This window comes from Nilaparvata lugens, chromosome 1 (genome assembly GCF_014356525.2).
Source record: "Nilaparvata lugens isolate BPH chromosome 1, ASM1435652v1, whole genome shotgun sequence".
Taxonomy (NCBI): domain Eukaryota; kingdom Metazoa; phylum Arthropoda; class Insecta; order Hemiptera; family Delphacidae; genus Nilaparvata; species Nilaparvata lugens.
In genome coordinates, this window is record NC_052504.1 from 73,582,212 (window position 1) to 73,597,813 (window position 15,602).

The 15,602-nt window shown below is 32.1% G+C and overlaps 1 protein-coding gene across 2 annotated transcripts in view; it reads left to right on the forward strand.

Annotated features, from left to right (window-relative positions):
- LOC111051019 (zinc finger and BTB domain-containing protein 49) overlaps positions 1 to 15,602 on the forward strand; it is a 101,915-nt gene that overhangs the window by 64,782 nt on the left and 21,531 nt on the right. For both annotated transcript variants that reach the window (XM_039442555.1, XM_039442560.1), the window contains one exon: positions 2,054 to 2,143. In XM_039442555.1, coding sequence (XP_039298489.1) covers positions 2,054 to 2,143 — 90 coding nt within the window. The remainder of the gene's footprint in view (positions 1 to 2,053; positions 2,144 to 15,602) is intronic.

Below are 15,602 nucleotides of genomic sequence, written 5' to 3' on the forward strand. Positions count from 1 at the left end.
AGTTTGGGCTAAACTAGGATTTCTGTGGGCAGGGTCACCCTACTTTGTGCTAGAATTGCTGCAGGCCTCTTCTATACTGAATGTAGGTTACATAGGCAGCAAAGCAATCAATACTCTACTCCCCCTCCCCTCACCGGCATTCTCGATGAACGTCACTAAATTGAGGTCTGTGACCACAAAGCACAAATTTTTTACAAGACGCTAAAGGAAGTACGGGGAGGACAGGGGGAAGGGAACGAGAAGCGGGAGAAAAAATAAATGAGAATGAGGTGAATAGGAAGTTGAGGGAAGAAGAAGGGGGAAAAGAGGAAGGATACATAAAAAATGTCAAAGCTTTATATATTTGTGAGAAATTCTACAATCATCCTAAAAACTAAAGAATTTAGTTTCATCCTAGAAACAGAATTTGACCCTTTGATATCAACAGAGCTGCCCAAACTCTAGGATGAACAGGATAAGCTGTAGAAAGCATCAAAGTATTCAGCTTTTCAAAATAAAAATGTCTTGAAAATAAGTTGATGTGCCCATTATTAATGTGAAATTCTCATGTCACTATGACTCATCAGCATTTTTGAATAACTGTAGCTTTCGCTGGAGGATTAAAGTACATACATGTAATAATAAATAAGTTACAAATCTGAATATTCTTTTAAATTATTTTGCACAACATGTTTCGGCTACTAATGCCATTTCCAATTGATTTTCAGATTTATATTGAAAGTTACCCTAAAGAAAAATCGGGTGTGGCGCACTCACACAACTTTCCTTGCTCATTGAACTGTAAGCCCCATTCTTAAAGAAGAATAATAATTTAGGGGAATAACATAATGACGATTGGCAGCAACATATTTGAAACTACGATCAGACATGTATATGTGTAAATATAATTGTTTTCAGAGTACTTTATCCTTTGTGTAAATTGTGAAATTCGATATTTCTTAAAAGTCGTCAAAACAGCTGTTCTACAGATTAAATATCTCGACTGTGTTCTTTTTTTTATGAACTGCTCTACCTACCTACCTCATGCACGAGAAGGAGGTTACAAAGTCCATTTCTCAAGGATGGGGTGGACCCCCCATTAGTTTCCCAGAAAGGAGACCCATGCCAGTTAATAGAGCTGATAAATAACTATACAGGATATGAATTTGAAAAAAATCGGTCAAGTCATTTTTGAGAAAATCGTGAAAAACATGGTTTTTTAGTAATTATCCGCCATTTTTCTCAATAATATTACGGAGCTCCTACAATTTTCTCAGAGATGAGACTTATATGTCAGTTGATAGAGTTTATTAATAGCTATCCTGGGTATAAATTTGAAAAAATCGTTAGAGCCGTTTTCGAGAAAACCGTGAAAAACATGGTTTTTAGTCATTTTCCGCCATTTTGAATTGAATTTCTTGTTGTCGGATCCTCATGGTATAAGGACCTTAAGTTTAAAATTTCAAGTCAATCGGTTAATTAGGAATGTAGTTATCGTGTTCACAGACATACACACACACAGACACACACAGACCAACACCCAAAAATCATGTTTTTGGACTCGGGGGACCTTGAAACGTATAGAAAACTTGAAATTACGGTACCTTGATTTTTTTTGGAAAGCAATACTTTCCTTACCTATGGTAATAGGGCAAGGAAAGTAAAGAAAAGACAATGTAATAATAACTACGAATTGGCAGTCCTGTCTTTATTTTACGTATATAATCTTTAACTTTAATTAATTCATCTCCACTGTATTCAACCATCAAATTATGTATATTTTCATACCCTTACTACTGTATTCATCAGATATGAAAATCTGAATATATAATCTGATATGAATATATATATACCTAATCTAGGAAATCGTTAGTGCAATGATAGTTTCCAGTGTTCCAATCATTTAACTCTTAAAAGTGATAGACCAATTTCTTTTCTACATTTTCATTATCACTGATGTGTGACTCTCACACATAAATCACTCTCATGCTGTTATGTCACTCATTATTGTCGAAGTTGATTTCGTCTGTGTTTTTCCACAATGTCACAATGTCATGTATGTTTTCTGTTCTAGTCGCTCAAAAAAGAAGTGGACTGGGATAGGAACGACGACAAAAGCACGACCGGGGAGAGTTCATCAGACTACAGGCACCCTCACGATCCAGTCAGTACAATTACATTTTCCATTTCTCTAACTGTCGAATGCATGATTCTTCACTAGTTGAATAGTATACCTAGGCTCCTTCCAATGGTGTTCATATCAATCGTCACTATTCGCCGTGGCTGTAAACCTTGAAAGAGTTAACGATGAAAATCTCAATGTAAATTGAATAAGAGGATAAAGTAGTTTGATGAAAGTTAGATAGTACTTGAAATACCTCACATTGATCCTCAATATTGTTAGGATCATTGAAAATCATATTTCTCACATGCGAAACATACTTGAAATACTCCACATTTGGAACATAATACTCAACAGTAGAGCAATTCGAAAACTGAATAGCACGCATGGGAGTACTTCAAAACTAATAGTACAATGTATAATATTTATTTGAATATCTGGAACCAAACATCCTGGAGAATTCCACAGCGTTCAAATAGAATCCCTCCATTACTTTTCACGACTCTATCCAATATTCAATAGATGAAATTGAGTTGGTCAGTTGATTTCCTAAGGGCTCTGTCTGAATGGATTTTCTTGAATTGGTTAAAATTAACTTGTGATATTTATCGTTTTTTTGAAGAAGTCTAGTTATTTGTAACCGAGAATGATCAATGATATATCTATAAATGGAGTAGTAGTGAATCGAATTTTGCGTCACTAGATGACGTTTTCTAGGTGTGCTTGTAGGCTATGTGTGTTTGAATGTTGAAGGTAATGTTTTGGTGGACTCCAAATCAATGCATGTCTTGCTTGTTCTAATCTTGTGTGTTTACTGTTATCATTATTATTTTTAACATTCTCAATTATTTTTAGTTGCATGCTTCCCATTCATCTACATGTCGTTGTTCAGGAACACTTAAGCCATTGTAGGTTCAAATTTCGCAGGTTTGATAACTAACAAGATAACCAAATCTCTAACTTTGAATTCAACGTATAACTCAATGAAAGATATAGTAGAGCTAAAAATTATGAAAAATTGCGTAGTGAATAACTAGACAAAATCTCTAAAATGAATACAAAGAGGTATGGACCAGTCTTATATTATGAAATGTGACTCGTAATTGTTATTACCTAGAATATACTCTTTCTCTTCCACATTAATATGAATCAAGCTTCATTTTTTAAAATAGTCGTAGTTTGACTTATCATACTATAGATTAATATCAAGTCATGTATGAACTCAGCTATATTTAGCGAGCTCAGCAGTTCAGTTCGGTTAAGGACGAACTGATTTCATTATCTTATCAAAATTGTAGATGAAGCTCTGATCTGAACATTCAGACTTCAACTGAATCTCTGTTGAAATTGGCAATATTATTGAAAGAAATCAGTTCATACTACATCCACCCTTCAAAAAGCTCATTCTTCAGATAACGAAGCTTTGTATTTTTTGTTTGTGAATAAATGAGGATTGTCTGAGAATTGAGTTACACATTTCTTATAATATTTTTTATGATAGGAAAATACTTTTAGTAGTATTGATTTCCAGTATTCATGTCAGATTTTTATCCGGGAATCCCTAGTTTGATACAGATTTCCAATCGATTTCATCAAAGCCGGTTTCGAATAAATCAAATTTGTTATTAAACACCACACTATCAACTTTTACGTTCAAGAATAGAAACAGTGGATGAGTTCTGGAGCTTTTGCTCTTGCTAGGAATCCTTAGTAAAAGAAAACGGTCCTTTTAAATACTGAATAGTGTTGTTATCGATAACCCAAAGACAGCTTCATTCACCAAATAGCCAGCACCATTCCCTGCTCCACTAGCTATATTGTATTTGTCTATTATTGCATGTATGTTTTCAACTGTATTACATTTTTATATTGTCTTGCTGTCGAGAAGTTGACCTTCATTTTTTGGCCAATTTTGATTGTGCGTTTTTTTCTCATTAAACAATATTTATATATCTCCCTCTACTCTTGATGTTTAAATAATTATTCTATTAATAAAATAAAACAAAAATAATCACAATACTAAACGGATCAGGGGCGGGCAACATTGGATCTCAGATGTGTTCCATGCGCGCGCATGGGTCATTCTTTCTTTGATCGATCGGGTTTGGTGTTGTTGATTATGATTATGATGATGACAACTACTTTGTTCTCGTCTAGTCGATTATTACTACTATTTTTCATTTAAATGTTTCGCTCTCTATATATATTTTATTTATCTATATTTTTCTCTGTGGAACGATAGTTTATTTTTGAGTGTCAGTGGCTCTACATTGTGCGCCAGGTATTTAAGTATTTGTTAGTTCTAATTGTCTTCTATTGCAAAACACACACTAACTCCTCTTCCTTAATCTGCAGCCAAACAAAATGAGCGTCAACTTCTTGTGCGAATTTTATTACATTAAAATTTAGTTTTCTATCGAAAATATAATAATGATTATAATAATGTAAATTTTTTGTTTGATAATGACAATGATGATTCGAGTAACTGATTTGTTTAGTTGATTATGATGATTTTGGTAATGATGGTTTTGTTGAGAGATAGACGTTCGAACAAACGAACAGACGATCTGTCAGTAGATGGTTTCAAGTCAAGAAGTTGGTGACGTAATTTTGTTTGGTTTGCAGGAGAGGGAGAGTGTGTTGGAGGGAGGATGCATGTACTCGTGTATGTACTGCGGCGCCGTGTTTCCGCACCAGAGCAAGCTGACCAGGCATATTCTGTCGCACAGTCTCGAGACGCTCAAGTACAGGGAACAGGTGCAGGCTCAGTTGCAATCGCAGGTGCACGCCTTGGGGCACCTGGGGGTGGGGGCGGCACCACCACAGCTGCCGCCTCAGGTGCCGCCCCCAGGTGCCGATCACATGATACAGGACACAGGGGGCGACCCCAGCGCGGCCGCCTTGTGTAAGTTCTGCGGCAAGTCGTTCCCTGACGTCGGATCGCTGATTGGACACCTTCCGGCCCACACGGGCGATCGGCCCTTCAAGTGCGAGTTTTGTGGCAAAGCGTTCAAACTTCGGCATCACATGAAGGATCACTGCCGCGTGCACACGGGCGAGCGGCCTTTCCGTTGCCAATTGTGTGGAAAAACGTTTTCCCGGTCGACGATTTTGAAAGCACACGAGAAAACTCACTATCCTAAGTACGTAAGGAAATTCCTATCTTCACCATCCCCCGAGGACGAACGTCGAGGCGGTCCGCCTGACTTGAGCCTGCCCTGCGATCTGTCCACCACTGATGGCGACCGCAGCACCCCCCTCTACCTGCCACGGCCCCCCTCGCCTTAACAGCTACCCCCCTTCCTCGGCAGTTCGGCTCTCCCCCCTCGCTCTCACTCCAGGCCTCCTCTTCACTCGTTCATCTGACAACAACTGCAGACTGCTGATCTACTCAAGTCTTCTTCACAACTAGCTGTAATCGACTACTATCAGCACCACTATTACTACTATAACTACTTCTAGAGTTCGTTAGTGTGTGTTTGTATGCTGAATCGAAGAAATGATTGAGAGAGTTGATTGTGAACTCCAAATTTCATCAAATCTGCAAATGATATCCGAAATGACCTTTCTGATTACGAGTCTTCAAAGTCAGGGTTGCCACATAATTTTTAAAAGTTTCAATAAACTTGATAAAGCTTTATGTATAAGAGGACTGAGCTTTTCCCATATAAATACATTATTGAAACCCGTACCTACCGTGTAGATTAGTTACAAAATGATATATAGACTCCGTAAATAGCCTAATAATTATTGATAAAATTAATCAAATCAAATTTTGACATAATATTATTCTTCTGTTCCTGATGGTTGAATATTACTTAAGATTTTTGAAGATTCGTCCATTTCCATTACATTCTGATTTTTGGGTTTGACATTTTATGAGTCATTTCAAACTTACATCGAGTTCAATTCATGAAAATAAGAAGTAAGTCTTTTGCCCAAAAATGTTTCTCCCAAAATAAAATAGTATCTGTCGTTCTCCCTTGAATAACAATGATAAATTAATATGAGAGAACTATTACCAAATTATATCATAGTTGCTGAAGTTGATGTAGAAGGGTATTCAATTGCTAAGAATGGACAAAGACAGGGGGCCCTATAACGGATGGGTGGGGGTTTTCATGGAAAGGTTGAACGGGGGTAAATTGATTTGGTAGGATGTGTCATTGGGCCTGGGGAACGGGCAACCCTGACGGAGACAAATGGAAGGATCAAGATAGGCTTCTTTCAAGTATAATACTCAAGATCATTCAAGAATTTGAAGTGCACTACATGTTCCTTGAGGATGCTATCTGACAACCTAGGCCAGAAAAGTCATTGCAATTAAAAACACTTTACAATATTATATCACCTATTCAATAGGTGTATGTTGAATGTTGAATCCTGCATGTGGTTCAAAAGATTCACTAAATACATTCTAATGTTCTGCATTGATCTTCAAATTGATAAATTCTTTCGATTATAACTCCTAATAAAGAGAATCAAATCGAAGAGCCGAATCTAATGTTTGATTGAAACAAAAATTCTCTATCAGACTCATTTCAGTTATTGAAAAGTTGTTACTGATGATCTCTTATGAGAATCTCTCTATAAGAGCAACAAAAACACAGTGCCTTGATATTGAAATTTACAGTTGGAGGTTTAAAGCAGAAACTGACTGAGAAAACTGTTCAATCATCTAGAGTGAAACTTGAAGGTCTTGCAAGAACGTCGTGGTGAAAAAATTATCAAAGAGAACCAAATTTAAAAGAGCAATAAATTTTTAAAACTATTGAAAATATGTCCGATATAACTAAAAAAAGTTTCCATAAATTTCATCGGTTCAGCATGTACATACTGGGATTTTGTTACCGCCAGAATGACGAAAACTTTGAATTATGCTTTCCAATGTTGGATATTATTCTGGCTGTTGGTCAGTTTAACTAAGTGATGGGAAGGAATATTGTTTTCATGAAGATGCAAGAAGAACTACTTTGAAATGTATCAAATCCTTATTTATAGAAACATCACATGAATTCTCTCGAAATACCAATTACTTTGTGATTCGTATGAATATGATATTATCGTGCATTGTTACACATCGCACAGACTTTTAATATTAGTTCAATAAATTATAAGATTCGCTTGAAAAAATGATGATTTTTCTGGTGCTGAAAAATTAAGCTATGCTTTTGTTCTAGTTGATGAGATAATTATAAATTATCTGTTATAAATATTTAAACATTTAATTTGATGCTCCGTTTTCTTGGAGAATGTATCATTAAAAATTATTTTTTTAACTATTTTTTTCTAGTCTATGATCAATAGTTGCATACGTTACTAGATTTGCCTAGCTTGAGGGCAAAATAATTTTTGATTTAATATTTTGTGATTGAAAGTGTGATATTTATATTTTTAAACGTTGTTGAATCGATGAGTCATGATGTATGTGAATTGTTGGCAAATAAAATTATTAGTTTTAGAGGAATCTAGTTTATCTATTAGCCTAACCTTGAAAAGTTTTATTGTTCACCCTTCAAGGAAACAGATTGCTGATCTACAGCTTTTCAGTTGTACAAGTTTTCCATTAGCCAGTACTCCCTTGTAAATGCGAGAAAACTGAACAAAATATCAATATTTTTTTCGAATAAATTCATGAATTTCATGTTTGTTTGAATATAATTTTTCAAAGCATAATAAACAATGAAAATACTCTGATTCAGTAGCTTAACTTTAAATTTGTATACCAAAAATTAATAACTCTCATCAAATAGATGCAAAATTCATGTACGTAAAATTAAATTATGTATTTCACTTATTAATCAAAAAGATGATGTGTAACAATAGTTATTGAATTTATTTAGATCATGATACGTTTCAAAAACGTTCTGAATAAGTCTCTATCAATGTGACTATTATAAAATAGGTGATCGCTTAAATATGTATCTATTTATAGAATAATAATAATAATCATGAGCTTCAGAACACGTAGTCGATTCATTCATTGTGAAATTCGTTGCTCAGAATGTTCTAAAGATAGTAGTTACTCAAGATTGACTAAAAAGAAGGACTTTTCACCAATGAGAATCTTATATTATTTCACTTCCATTAACTCTTTCAAAGTATTAACTTTATAAAGAGTTGAATACAGAGAGGAAATCTGTCATAAAAGTGCTTAAAGTGATATATTTACACATTAGATGAAAATTACTAGGAAATTATTTAATGTTTAATGGAGTTTAGAGAATTATTACATAGTTTATAAACAATTATTATGAATAACTTGTATATAGATCACGTTAAATTTAATGTATAGAAAATGTATATAGTTGATAAATAGGCTGATAAAATGTAAAAGATACTTTTACCAGAGTAATATGGTTTTATAAAACTGTAATAAATAAATATTGCAGAAAATGTGAAATGATGATGTATGTTAAGTTAGGGAACTTTTTGTAATAATTCCACAATATAACTTAAGATGTCACGAAAGATAGGTAGCAATGATCACAATCGTTAGTTTAGAATATAAATTTTAAATTAATAATTGACTAATCAGTTCTAGGATGATACCTATTGCTATTGAATTAGCTTACACTAGTTTGACTGAATTCTACCAAAATCTTACTGACCGATTGAGCCCATCATACTCAAACTCATATTCCAGATAGGTTCGAAAATGTTTCCCAGTGCATATCATTTAACAGCAGAATTATTTTGCTCTCATAGTAGCTTTCTTTCTTCAAGTTCAGTTTTCAAATATTATCTGACTGATGATTTAAAATAAGTTAACTCATATTATTGGAAAACAATAAACTTAATTTTTCAGTTGATTCTTGATCATGTAAGACTTGAAACTATCTTCTTGAAATGTATGAAAACAGGCTACTAATTTTTATTTATGAAATAGATTATTATAGTAGGCTACCTTTTTTGAAATTAATAAAATAATAGATTAGAAATACAAATTATAACAACTAGCTTCAGTGATCCACACCATCTTCAGGTTTTAAAAATATTTTTTCTAAAAAACTACCTATTATTTTATTAATTTAAAAAAGGGTACTATAATATATATTTCAAAAATAGACTTGAAACTACTTTCAACACTTGTCTTGATATGGTTTGAGATACCAGAGGCTGTTATCATTTTTTTGTAAGAGTGAATTGAATTTTTTTTAAAATCTTTTATAATGGAATTCAATCATCTCATAAATCGTTTCTTTCACCATGAGAAATTCGGTTCCCTCGTGGAATATTGTAATTAGTTTATAGCAAAATTTAACTATTCCCCCTTGTATGGAAACTGAAACTTCAAGCTGTGATGAGATAATGTTCAAGAACAGTTATGTCAAATTCTTCTTGAACTTTTTTGACAACACTACAGTTTAATTTAGTCTATTAGACGGTGGTGTAGTCAAAATAGTTCAAAAAGAGTTACCAACGAACAGTTCATTATGGTTAGTGAAATAGAATAGTGTTAGGTCAAAGTATTATTTTAATTCATGAAATCACTGAAAATATAAAATAATTATGCATCATGACACAATTTAACAACATAAAATTAATGTATTTTTTTATCAATTACATAAAACGTTCAATGTGAATTATATTGTTACTCACCTCTATTCGTGTGGAGATGATACTATTATTGTTAAATGTTCCCGTACGGTATTTATATTGTTGAACGAATTTATAAAAATCTGAGTAAGCTTAGTTCATTTTTTTCCAATAGCGTAGCGGCAAATATCGAAATTAATAATTCATAAAATATTTTTCGTCATGAATGAAAATTTCCCACTATATCTATGTACATTCAGTGATTGAAATCATTTCAGTACAGCTTGAAGTTTATAGTATTTCTTTCTCAATAGAAACAATAATCTATTTTATTATCATGCAAAAATTCACAATCTTCTCAGTAAAGCAAGATATTACCTACCTTATTACAGGAAACGTATTTTAACTTAACAGAGAAATCAATTCTCATGCACATCCAATTTAGTACCTAGTTCTCGAAAAGAACTTAAAATCTCTAGGAATTTAAAGTTATTGCATAATTATATAAAGAAAAATTCTAAAGTTTCCATTTCGTGAAACTAAATCAAGCATCACCATTATAATGAATATGGTACATTAGAAAATCCTAGAATAGTAATTCTTGAACAATGTGTCACTCAGAAATTTGATTACTAATTTACGACATAGTTAGATAAGTAAGTTACAGAACATGCATGGTTTATAGCTTCCATGTCATGGCAGATATTTTAGTAAATAACTTTGAACCTGAAAAAGGTTATTGAAAAAATAGCAGAATGCTATAGATTAGAAATTACTTCAGCAAACGAATTACTACTAATAAAAATACAAATAAAACTTTCTTAGTTGTTACTATATTTATATTGTGGAAACATTTTACTCCTTTACTTTCTAGATTGCGGTAGCTTATCAAATATATTAATCCAGTTTTCCGTGATTGCTAGGTTTAAATTAATGAGCAAATTTAAATCCATAGCCTTATGGAGGATGTGTTTGGAGATGAGGTCGGAATAATGTTCTGAAAAATGTAGTTTAAAGACTGAAATGAAGTTACCCAGTTTTTTCTTATGTTGGGCACATATCGGTTCTACCTAAATAACAGAATCTAATTGATTATTCACACATTATCCCCTTTCTACATGAATTTAAATTGTGTCAAGCACAAAAAATAATATTTTTTACTATGAAAGCACAATCCATTCTCCGAATAAGATAATTCATAATTTTCTTATTTCTCAGAAGCTATAATCTTACATATCTCGAAAATAGTATGATCAACACTGTTAGTACTTTGTCAGCTTGGCAATTTCTATTCTGAACTGTATTGATGGAAATTGCAGACATGTTAGTAACATCTTTCCATTTATTTGTGATAAGTTGAGTTTATATTATTAGTTCAATATAAAAGTTGATTTTGAGTGTGATAACTTATACCGTGACTAGTAATTTGTAATAAAGTTTTTCAATTCATTCATTTTTTTTATAATACTGTTCCTTAATAGGTACAGTAAAGTGATTACCTACTCATTTCAGATGGTAATAACCAAATGAGACATTACATTGAGGATCAAAGTTCTAAAACTTATCAAAAATTATCATTCTTAGAAAATTAGATTTTTACTTTATTATAAACTTATGACAAATGTTTTTTCTGCGAAATAGTCCAGCAAACTGGAAATAGGTGTATTTCGAAGAGTAGTCTATATTCTATTCCTGAAAACTCAGAGATCTCGGGTGCACAAGGAAAACAGTGTTGTTCATCAGCTATGGAAATTTTATCGCAAACGTTTTGTTACATCAATAGTTATGATTAATGATCACTACTAACTCGAAAAAATAATTTTCAAATGAGTTTCGTCTATTTTGAAAGAGTGTATCTATGTAAATATGTAAATTAATTATTTATTGACGATTGTTTTGTAAGATATCAGATTGTAAGTTCGGTGAGCAATCTATCGATTATAAAAGATGTGATTTACGTGATTGAGATTGTGATTGAATTGATAAGGTGATTGATGGAAAGGTTGTGATTAAGCAAATGAAAGTTGAGATTCTCTATCCGCTTGTTCCTGACATTGACATCATCGATAAATTATCTAAAGATGATTATAATGTGTCTGTTGTCATGCCTCTCATATTTATATTGATTAATACCAGTTATATTTTTCAGAACATGGCTAGATTTTATGCAATAATGTATGTACAGATAAAATTCTTGAGTACTGACAGAAGGGTCCAAATCTGATAAGATTATTATACAATATTCATTATACGATCTGAATGTGCTATGTGATTTTAATGATGCAAGGTTATGCTTTTGAAATTTCATCAGGCTACTGGTGAAAAAAATTAGCAATTTTTATAAATGATTTTCCTGTGATTAAAATACCCTCTTATCACATCAGTAACGAGAAATAATCCATTTAAAAGTTAATAATGTATTTCTTGTGTGAGAAAAAATCTTTCAATATTTTAAATGGATTGTTTCAGCATGTTCTATTCATGAATTCTAAGCTGAATAATTTCACACAGTCTCACCAAAACTATTCTGTGACTTTTTGTTCATCAAATTTGGTATTTTTCTTATTATTTGGTCCGTGCATTATTTCACTAAAACACTTCAACCAATCTCATTCTAAAATTCTCTTCAAGATTCTTCGGCTCTTCTGACACTTTTTATCCTCAGGATCTTTTCATTGCAATGAAGAAATCACTTCTACTCCCTTTATTTAAAAAGTTTTTTTTAATGTCTCAGGCATAAATTTGTCATGTTTAATCCAATTTTCAAACTATTATCCAACAATTTAATTAGTATACAACTATCAGATTTTTGTTTTTTTTCCTTTTCAAGATTTATACCAGAACTACAAAAAGTAAAGCCCGTTTCAAATAATGTATTTTTCCACTTTCCTTTTTTTGAAATCTCTGATAAAAACTTTAGAACTATCCTATTGAAATTACTTTCAAGAATAAAAAATATTTATGAAATTCTATTTTAAAAATTGTCTGAAGTAGGTTATAAATTGTTCGAGAAATTAGATGATTCTCTGTCAATTAATTAAAAATACGATGAAAAAGTATTAATTATCGCAGTTTTGAAATATGCTCAGAATGTGCATAATTTTAATCTCTGAAACACCTCTCGAGATTTGATTCTTGAGTAATCTGATTTATATTATATCAGATATCCTGCTGTTTATAACATAAATTCTGCAGAGTACTTGGGTATAATAATTATTTTGTACCGTACACTTTTGTTCTTCCACCAAAATCGCAAAGCACTATTCAGATCAAATTTTGTATACACATTGAAAACAGTGAGTGAACTGTTCAATTAAAAATGCACAGCAATACCTACTACCTTGAATAATAAATATATTAAATTCCAATACTAATATGTAAGATGCATTGAGTTGGTGAATAGAGGCGTGAATAAGTGGTATGCACTGCACTCACTTTATTCGAGTTCACTGATAAAGTTAGATTGATTGATTGATTCTTGTTAGTGATAAGCGTAGTTCGGCTGTGGTTTGCCTTCTTTTATTTGTTCCATATAAACAGTAAATTTGAAGCTGACAAGTGAGATTTTGTATTTTTGTAAACCAAGTGTGATGCAATGGTAAGGAGAATTATAATAAATATATGGATGGGTTTGGAACCATGGCAGGTTTAAAAAGCTCTGGATTGTTATAATATTGTTGATGTTATATTGTTAAAATAGTAGCAATGTATGCAGTAAGTCTGTGATAGCCTGTGATGTTGATGATTCTAATTTACAGATGATAAACTAATTGGTCGATTTAATTATGGTGGTGAACTACAATTGTATTGTTAGGCCTATTGTATAAAATTGTGAAGGCACGTATTTCACATTATAAATTATTTGAAAATTCATCAACTGTTTAGTTTCTTAATATTCAATTGATCTCAAGATGGTTGATGTGAATACCATCTTAGACGAACATAACTTTCATTGGTTTCATACCCCATAAAAAATCATCTTCAGAGAGCAAAGAGTTTGTGATGAATGAAGGAGACAGACCGCTGTACCCCGGTACAAGGACAGCAAGTGCACCTATAACATCAATTACGTTGTTTCATTCATAAAATCATATTGAACCAATCAAATTCCAATATTCCAATTTGTTGGGAATCGCAAACTGTTCACTTCTCATATATAGTATACTTTATCTTGTTTGATTTAGTAGAAAGATACAAGAAAAATAAGATAATTAAAAAATGTTTATAGTATAATATAGCCTACTATAGCGCTGAGAATTCATGAGACAAACCAAAATTAAAAATCATTAGTATGTGTCTTGAGAATTTTATGACAGACTCTTTGTTGAAGATATGTTTCGGAAATGAAATTATTATGGCCGGAGAATACGGACAATCAAAAGATGGGATTTTTGAAAAGACTGATCATCCAGTGTATTGGAAAATAATATTTGTCCATTGAATGGAAAAATCAAAATCGGTGTCGACCAGGGGGTATATTTTATCTTGGGAAGCTGAAAAATCATACTGATAAAACAATCATACTATATTTAAATAACTCCAAAAAGATTGAATAAATTCTAATATCTGCCCTCCAATTTATCGCATTTTCAATTATTGGTATCAATCAGGCACCTTCTATTGGTTTGGCATATCATTACTAGCATTCCATGTTACACTCAGGATAGTGGTTCATTTGAAGCAGTTCAATCCATTCGGTAATTATGTGTAATTGTTTATAGGCTACACAAATACGGTGTAACTTTTGCAACGTATTCTGAGATTGTAATGTAAGAGTTAAGGGAGTTTGATTCTAGTAATTATCGCAATAAAGGAGTGCCCATTGCCAGATTCACTTCATTTCTATGGTGAACTGGTAATTCGACAAATCAAAATAACACCAAAGTTGGTTTTTCTACAATAGAACAATAATTTTTATATAGATGTATTATAATCTTTTTAAAAGCACAATCAACTGAAGGGTATGTTACAACGTTTTTAGTCCTAAAAATATATTTGAACCAAACCAGATTCTAGTGGTTACCTACGTAAGATTTCCATTAGAAAATATTTTGGTTTGAAAATCTACTGATTATCAAAATGAAATATATACATGCTTGTTGAGACATGTTTAGTAGGTTACTCCCCAACATAATCAATAATTAGCGGTATGTTGTCAGAGATTTTGTAATAAATTATTCATTACTGATTTTTAAAATATTATAAACTGATAATTATATAAATTAACACATTTTGTTGCCATCTACTATAGAAATAGCCTAACCCAGTACAGCTATGTTCACAAATGAACGTAATATTTCTAATAGTGAATCAAGTTCCTGAAATCCCTGTCCAAGACAGTGTTTTAGTTCATGATGGTTTATTATAGTTTTCGTGAACTCCCAATCGGCTGTAATGGGGGCACAATCATGATGTTCCTTCAGCTAGAATTCTTTGATGTGATCATCTAAAAATCAATTGAATTTAGTATTAATGTTCCATCCGCACTTGTTTTGTTTGCCCAAATTGAATAGTTTTAAAAACTTTAGGTTTGTTATATGTATTCTAGAAATTATTATTTGTATGCTTTCTACCATGCAAGTGATTTGTCTGTGTATGTTGATTTCCAATTGATTAAAACTAGATATGTGATACCACTCTTTGAAAGAGAAAATTTATAGAAGTTATCCTCCATATTTTGTACAGTGATAAAAGTTATTTTCGCATTAATAGAAAGACTCTTTGAATTTCCCTCAGCCAGTTTTAATGCTTTTTCAAGTTATATTACTACTATATGAAAAATGCATATCATAGTTGTAAAGCAATTTTTTGGAAAATAAAATGCTTCAAAAGTCAATTGAGTCGCCTCTTTTATAACCTGTGTTATTCTTAGACAATAGAATATTATATTCTACGAGCGTCATTTCGTTTCCTCTTTATTTTTTTATCCTTTCATCTTCATAGTACCTACTTGGTGAAAATA